We start from the raw sequence: 8,617 nt of genomic DNA, 5'->3' as shown, positions 1-8,617 counted from the left end.
TTATAGTTGTGGGTTGACTCTAACCCTAAATCCAATGCAAGCCTTGTGGCCGAAGGAGCATAGAATCCAAGAAAATAAGAAAACTCATTGATAAAGTTTGTGTTTCCTAATATTATCCCGGGTGTGTTACCGTAAATTTCAAGTCTAGCTGGATATACGGCTTGTACCATTCGACCCATGAGTTACTATTTAAAATTGTAATTCATCATACCATGCGGTTGGGTACAGAGGTAAATGCAAGTATATTGGGGGCAATTTGTCATCCACCAAATCAGAAAAATGACAGGGTGACGATAAAAAATTATGAGGCTGCCTTTACGACAAGTTTGGGTACGCCTTGACTTTCAAGTCAGACAAAAAAAAAATGTCAACCGCCAAGTCTAGAAATGACAGGGTGACGTAAAAAAAATGGCTACCCTTACAACAAGTTTGCGGCCTTGCGGGTACGCATCGACTACCAAGTCAAACAAAATGTCATCCGTCAAATCAGATAATGATAGGGCGACATTACAAGAAAAATGGACTACCTCGACGACAAATTGAGGTGCCACTGACTTCCAAGTCAAGCAAAGTGGAGCTACCTTCGCGACAAGTTAGGGTGCTCATCATCGACTTTCAAGTCAAAGCAAAATGGATCGAGACCCCGCCACGCCAAGGCACTAAAAAGTGCGCGTGACAAGGTCTCGAGGGGGCAATTTGTAGGCACAGAAAATTTATTAATATGCTGAATAAATAAAATAAATCAATTATTTTGAGTTAATACTAAATTTTAGTTTGATTTAATTATTTTGCCCAAATAAAATGAAATATGGGTCGATTCGTATTACAAAATGGGTTATCCGGATCATTAAACCCGAAAAAGATCAAATTTGGGCCAAATTCACTAATAAACCCATAAATGGGCCTGTGAATGCCAAAGTCCACCAAGGGGAATTGAAACTCTATAAATAAAGCTATTCCCATTCATTTCAAAGTTAGAGAAATCATAATGAAGTTGCACAAAAGCTCTATAAATTCTCTCTACAAGACACCTCTGCAAGCAGTCAACAAGCACACCAAAACTGTGCCGCCTGCCCAAGAAATTCAAGTTCAAACTACAATATTCAAGAGAGAACAAGTCGCAGTGACCCTCTCAAGAATACAAACCGACACCTCCTACAGAGTGCATACAACCTCTACAGGTGTCATTCAAATACAACGTTCGCGCCTCTACTACAGACTTCGTTTACGTAATCTACTACGGCATTTAGAATCAGAGGATACATTAGAGATTGTACACATAAACTTTATGATATTATTAAAAATTCATTTGTTTCCTATTTTGTATTACATTTATTTTGCGATACAAAATTTGCTGTTACACATACTATGACTCAATTTCGGCAACAATACTTCAATACTTCTCGATTAATTATTGCTAATGGGATCATGATTTTACGAATGTCTTTAATGGGTAATTTGATCATCCACACTCAATTTGGTCCATTTGTCATTTAATAATAAGTAATCCCTTCCTTTTTCCTTGATCTTTGTATCAAATCAAAGGTAAGCAATGATCGGCACATAGGAAATATTAATAGAGTTGCATTGTTAATTGCCAGTTTCTTTTTTTTTTTTTGGTGTTGACCAGGAGTATCCCCTACCGACAAATCAATTTAATGGGTTGACCCTCCCAAGTTTGGCTTTTTCATTCGCAATGAATCGAACCCCCGACCACTAGGTTTAATAGAGTTGCATTGTTTTGGTTAATTGCCAGTTTCTTAATGAAGCACATAAATTGTAAGCATTTCTCTACATTTTGATAAAAAATCTAGATAGATTAGTCATCATCTTTAAAAAGAAAACAAATAGATATAAATATTGCCATTACATAGAAATTTAGTTAATCATTAGGACATCACCATCCTTATACATGTGCTTCTAACACTTATTTCGAGTCTAAATTATGAGACGATGATACTAAAATTCAGTACTTGATACTAACGCACTATATATTAGTGGCGCCAGATTAATTACTATCCTTATATTACTGCAATACTTCATGTGGCCTCCGATATAAGCTTCAGCAACGATCTTCCGGATTCAATACTACCGTCGTCGTTAATAAACTGATTATGAAGTTTCTGTATCACCTTCTCATTGACCTGGAACGCTTTTGTAAGAACGTCACTGAAAATAGTTGGTGCAGTCCCGAAGATAGCATTAGGAATATTAGTTCGACCCGGGTTTTGGCTACCAAAGCCGGCAATACCCAATGCATCTGTCTTACCAATATTCAATTGAAAGTGTATTAAACCTTGAGGAAAAACCACAACGTCACCCTTTTTAATGACCGCATCAAATAGCTTGTTGTCGGTTGTCACAAATCCAATGTATAGGGTCCCCTCTAACACCGCGAAAATCTCCGAGGCGAGAGGGTGTAAATGAGGCCCGTTTAGGCCGAAAGGGGCAAAGTCAATTCGGCCTATGGATATACCTAGAGTGTTTACCGCTGGAAATAAAGCGTCGTTGATTAAATGTGCCGTTGCTCCTAGTGTGGTACTTGTGTTTCCGGGTATGTCAAACCCTTTGTACAAGAAATCTTGTATCGTCACGTCCTTTGGATTCTTGCAAAATTTTCCATTGACAAACACTGAAAAAAAAATGAAACCAAGTTAGTATTAATGTTTTCTGACATGGTAATTCAGGCTATAATTTTTAATTAGTTAGGGTTTACGGTGATAATTGAGTATATATTTAGTTCAAGCCTGGCTCGATACAAAATAAGTCATGTTGTATGAATATATACGTTAATTTACGTTCTCCGTACTAGTCATATTTTTAGTTAATTTGCCAAACACAAATTGTTTAATAGGACGGTCTCATACTATAAGACCAGTCCAATTAAACAAAAGCCCAATATATTGTAATTCACATCAAATAACCGACACTCAAGACTACTCATTTGTCTCTCCTACATTTCACCTAAACTATTTTTTCATTACTCTATTTTTTCATTACTCAAGTTACTTATTCTGCCACTTAACCACTTATTCACTATCTTTCATCCGCCAAGAGTCACCACCACTAGAAACTTCCTTTTTAATGAGATAACTTACTGTTATACACTTTGAATTTTAAACGATAAATGAAGACTTAGTACTTATTTAAGTTAAAATAGTGGGATAATAACATTTAAAAAAAAAACATATTTTAAGTTTGTTTTTGTAGGTTTTAGATTGAAAACTCGTGATTTTACTTTGGAAACTCTTAAATTTCCATAAAACTCAACATTTTAATTCTAAAACTTGGGTTTTAATTTGAAAACATCATGTTTTAAGTTAACAACTTTAACTCAAAATTCTCAAAGTTCACAATATATACGTATGAGTATTCAAATTATAACCATTGGTACTTTGAAGATCATTTTCATGACTGACTTGGTGGTGGTTGGCTTCAAGGGATTGTCGACAATGATTATCGACGGTCTTTATCTTTTCATTTGATTTGATTAGCGGAGGAGAGAGAGGGTCGAAGTAATGGGGACGAAAATCACGGTGGTGGTAGAGGATATGGTGGTAGACTGGTGGTGGTGGGGATGAGAACGTGGAGAAGTTGTGGTGTCGTGGTGAAGGTGTGGAGATGGTGAGGGCGGGGTATGAAAAGGTGAGGAGTTATGATTTGCATAGGTAGCGGGTAGTCAAGGTAGTATACTTATATTTTGGGCTGAATTCTCCTATTGGACCGTCTTATCTTAGGACGGTCACATAGGAGAAAGAAGAATTGTGATATAGGTTTTTGAAGCAAAAGTTTATATAGATGGAAAGTCATTTTCATTTTCCCTTTAATATGATCATTTAAAAATGCCTAAAATAGTCATATTTTTACCTAAGGAAGTGATCATTTGGAAATGGTCATAAATAGTCAATTAAAGCCTTGAGACGAAAATGACTGTATAAAGTGAGACCTAGTGCAAATGAAGTCGTGCATTCAAGAAAATATTACTCCTTTAGTTTAATCATTTCAGAAAAGGGATTGCACCTGAGGATTTATAATCAGCAGCACCAACACAAAAGTCTTGAAGAGGAGGAGGATCAGCTGCATTAACAAGGTGAATAAAACTAACAAACCCCATACAAAAACCAATCATGGCTAACATTATTATATTCTTCTCCATATTATAATATTATTATTATTATATTAATACACTATTCTTTTCTTAGACTTTATTTCGTCAATAAAATAATAAGTTGTTATGATTATTAGTAAAGGTGGAGACTCATTTTTATAGTGGCAAGTTCCCTTAGAGGTAACCACACCCACCAAATTTTGTACAACTATCATCATTATTATTACTGTATTATTTGTTTAACGTCTAAAACGTGAATTGCCTGTACCTTTGTTTGCTTATGGTTTATGAGGAATCTTTTTTTTTATCTCGGACTTTTCTCGACCACCCTTGTTATAGGGTAACTTTAAATTCACGGGTTGAAACAACTAGTTCACTGGATTTGTTGTTCAGTGGACAACATTTCCCCTGCTTTTCTATTTTATGTTAAAAAACGAGGGTATTAAATGGATTGAGACGCTGACATTCCTGACTCATTTGCCGGTTGATAATACGGGTTGAGGGTATTTTACAATGCAGTTGATACTTAATAATGCGGTTGTTTCATAACTAGTCCACTAACAGTAGATTTGGGCAAACGGATCAATCGGATCCGGCCATTTTGGCTCGAGTTATTTCGTGTTTTTCATTAATTTCGGGTTAATTCAGATTGGGTCAGTTCATTTTGGGTTAAGCGGGTCGGGTTGTTTCGGGTCAGGTTGGTTACGTGTCAATGAATAAGAGAGAAAAAGTCAATCAAGTCTTTTCGGTTCAATTATAGTTATGTTTTGTCTGTTTATTTTCCGGTTTGGTGGTTTCAGATCGGGTCATTTCGGTTCGAGTCAGTTACGGTTCAAGAAAGCTCATGTTCGAGTCGGATCACGTTTGGGTGATGTAGTTCGGGTCAATTTCGAGTTTCGAACAGTCTTTTCGGATCGGGTCAATCGGGTCGGGATACGATCGGAATACGGGTAAACAAAAACCTTCGTAGTTCCAATTTAAAAACCGGAATCAATTTTTTTTTAAAGATGAAATTAAATTAAATTAAATATTTAAACAAATAATAAGTTACCGAGTCACCTTATCTACCCTTAGAGTTTATCTTTAAGAAAATGGGTGAGTCACTTGAATGTAGACTTGTCAAAAGATGGCCTGATTCGAAAAATCGACCGAAATCCGCCTGAAAATGACTCGGAAATAACCTGCTCTTTTCAAATCGGAAATATTTGTAGGTATACGTTTATAATTAAAATTAAAGAAAATAAATACTCTGTATTTGCAAAAAGGCGTTAATTAAACCCGTTTTCGGCCCAAAACCAGTATAAACTCGACCTTATCAATACTATATATTAATTCCAGAAACCAAGGGACTTCAATGTAATTAAAGAAATCTATACAAATTAATTATACTATATAGTTTTAAATCGACTAAGTGTATTTCAAGACTACACTAGCATGGACAAAAACTAAAGATAAAGGGATTAGCAATGTAAATATTATATAGTTTTGGTAAAAGTATAATATAAAGATGCCTTGATGAAGAATATTTATGGAAATTACATTAAATTAAAGTAATTAAATTTAGCAAACACAATAATATAGTGATTTTCCTTAAAATTAGCATGCCGCACTTATGGAATTAATTAGTATCATCATAGAATTATACATTAAATTTAATGTAAAAAGTAATACTAGCGCCTAATTTAATTAATAAAATTATTAATTTAATTAATGGGGAGTAGTAAAAATTATAATAATGATAGTGGGTAGTTAAAGTAACTATCCAATGATTGAAGAAAATAAAGAAGACCAAGAAGTAAATGGAATGAGAAAAAGTATGAATAATTAAATAACCAATCGACTCAAGGAAATATTTTATTTATTTAAATATAGGCTCCCATAAAATTTTCCAAGGAGCCAATAATGCTTGTATTTAAGAAAAAATCAATAGAGGAATTAGTAAAAGAAAACAACAACAACCAACAACAACAACAACAACAACAACGTAATGATATTAACAAAGAATGTCAAAAGTAATAATATTAATAACAACAACAACAACAACTCAACAACAACAATTTGAAAATAAATTTTACTTTTCATCATAATTACAAGATATCTATCTTTAGATTCGTAGAAAAATATATTACAAATAGTAAACGTGAGTTAGACAACTCCAACATAGTTTATTTCATTGAAAATAAAATTTAATCGCTTAATTTGTAATTTAGCATCCACAAGTACTCTTGTGAAACTCAAACCTAGAAACCCGTGTTATTGGAATCTTCAAAATAGTATCGGACCCTGTTTTAAGTTTGAATTTAAAACATTCATTGTTGAGCGTTTAACTAATCGACATTCAAGTGTATTTCAAGACTACACTAGTAAACAAAGTTTTAAGAAGAAAAAACTAAAGAGTGCAAGTGGATTACACTTGTCAAGCATGAACATTATCTCATGGAAAAGTAAATGTAACTCCTAACAACACATATGTCAACATATCCAATAACATTAGTTGTTTCATCCTTGATTTATGTCCACCCTCCTCATTATATTAATGAAATTAATTTTTTGGAAGGGAGCTCCGATTAGAGCGATCATACCAAGCGGTCTTCACATTCCCTTGACAATGCCTCAAATTATTCATATCTATGTCTCAAAAACACAAGTATTAATTCACATTAAAATTAAAATAACATGTTTTTAATTTAATTAAAGTACTAAATTTATTAATTTAAGTTTTTTTTATGAAAAAAGAAAAATATTTTTGGTTTTTGGGCAAAAAAATTATATTATATCCAAGATTTTGAAGACAAAAGAGTCAAGATGATTTTGAAGTCCAAATGGAGGAACAATGTAGGGCTAGGGGAATGATAAGAAAATACATGTTTTTGAAGATTTTGGATTTTATCAAATTCCCACTAAGGAATAGTTTCAAATGCAATGAAATTGATATGAATGAATGACATATCATTCAAGTAAAGGACCACTATAAACAAATGAATGCAACAAAACTACTACTACTAGATTATGTCTATCTTTAGATTGAGATTTCTTAGGTCACCATAGATTAACATTAGAAGTAGTAATAGTAGAAGTAGCACGGACAACCCATCCGATCATGGAGGAATCGGATCTATCGCTTAGTTTGTAAAAATCCAAAGTATCTTGTTGAAACTAAAGAGATGTTAAAGTTATAATGGAATCTTCTATATAATAGTCATCTTACAAAATCACAAAATTTAAAATTTGAGAATTATATCATTAATTGTTTTTTAGCATTTGAAAATTAAACATTCCATAAGTTCTTGAGGGTATTCAAACTTAAATAAACAAAGTTTTAAGGAGAAAAAAACATTTAAAGTTCATATATACATTTCAAATGACAAAAGGCATTTTCAAAAAATTTCTAACCATGCAAACCACATGCCATGAAAATTAACATTTATATATACTCTAATTATATTTTTCTATGAACTATTATGTCATATAAATTAAATGGACGTGTCCAACAACACATAGGTACACAAACCGAACAAACAAAATACACAACATCCTCCTATTTTCTATACATTAACTATCCTCCTAAAAAGTTGAAAAGAAATGGAAAAATAGAGATTAGATTGATCATAAACAAACCCATATAATTATACATTCCCTTTTTTGCCTCAAAATGTAGTGTTGTATCTATGCTCAGAAGAGAACAAAAACACAAATGTATTTACAAATTCTACACTACTAAATTAAAGAACATGTTTTTGGTATTTGAATTTTTTCAATTTTTTATGGATTTTGTTTTTTTATGAAATTAAAGAACATATTTTTGGATTTTTTCAAAAAAAAATAATTTTTATGTATTTTGGAATATAAATTCTCATCCCCCACTTTATTTTGGACATTGTCCTCAATGTACATGTAGGAGTAGGAATGAAAAGAAAATACATGTTTTTGGATTTTTGATTTTATGGAAATTGAAGTACAAATGCAATGAAATGATATGAATGAATGCATGCTCTAACTAAATGCAATTCTATATGACATATATAAAAAATGAATGCAATCTAAACTATACTAGATGATGCATGTTTTCTATTGAGCTATGGTCACCTTACTCACCTATGATCAAACCTCCCCAAACCGATTTAAACACTATTTCTAGTGTAGAAAGAAATAGGTTTGATCATTAGTGGCTATGCATGAATGCAAGTCTATATAAAATATATCACAATGCAAACTAATCTATTCATGCTACAATGCAACTATACTATATGAACTAACTAACTAATGCAAATGCAAATGCAATATGAAATATAATACAAATGCAAATGAGGTGTAATCTAGATGCAAGATAATTTAAAATGAAATGCAACTATACAAGAGAGGAAGGAAAAGAAAGAGTATCATACAAATGGAGATGGTGTGGTAGACACCTCTTGCCCTTTCACTCGTCATCATCATCATCATTGCGGTATCCACGCCCGCTAGAATCTCCTTAGTCATACCCTCCTCCTTGGCCAAAGAATCCTCCAC

General features: G+C 32.9%; 1 protein-coding gene across 1 annotated transcript; it reads right to left on the bottom strand.

Annotated features, from left to right (window-relative positions):
- Nucleotides 1–1,831: 1,831 nt before the first annotated feature.
- LOC141639386 (putative germin-like protein 2-1) lies at nt 1,832–4,238 on the bottom strand. The gene is made up of 2 exons (XM_074448527.1): nt 4,021–4,238; nt 1,832–2,632 (listed from the first exon to the last, which is right to left on the bottom strand). Exons 1-2 carry the CDS (start codon nt 4,154–4,156, stop codon nt 2,040–2,042), a joined length of 729 nt encoding a protein of 242 aa, XP_074304628.1. The 5' UTR covers nt 4,157–4,238; the 3' UTR covers nt 1,832–2,039.
- Between the last annotated feature and the right edge of the window lie 4,379 nt (nt 4,239–8,617).

This window comes from Silene latifolia, unplaced genomic scaffold, assembly GCF_048544455.1.
Source record: "Silene latifolia isolate original U9 population unplaced genomic scaffold, ASM4854445v1 scaffold_363, whole genome shotgun sequence".
Classification (NCBI taxonomy): Eukaryota; Viridiplantae; Streptophyta; class Magnoliopsida; order Caryophyllales; family Caryophyllaceae; genus Silene; species Silene latifolia.
The sequence above is the reverse complement of the archived record's forward strand: the minus strand, read 5'-3'. Positions and strand labels throughout refer to the sequence as shown.

What these genes read in the sequence shown, in the direction of transcription:
- LOC141639386 (XM_074448527.1), bottom strand. Translation starts at nt 4,156, where the DNA reads ATGGAGAAGAATATAATAATGTTAGCCATGATTGGTTTTTGTATGGGG. An exon ending in TGCTGATTATAAATCCTCAG is followed by an intron (nt 2,633 to 4,020) that starts GTGCAATCCCTT and finishes TTTTTTTTTCAG; the next exon opens with TGTTTGTCAATGGAAAATTT.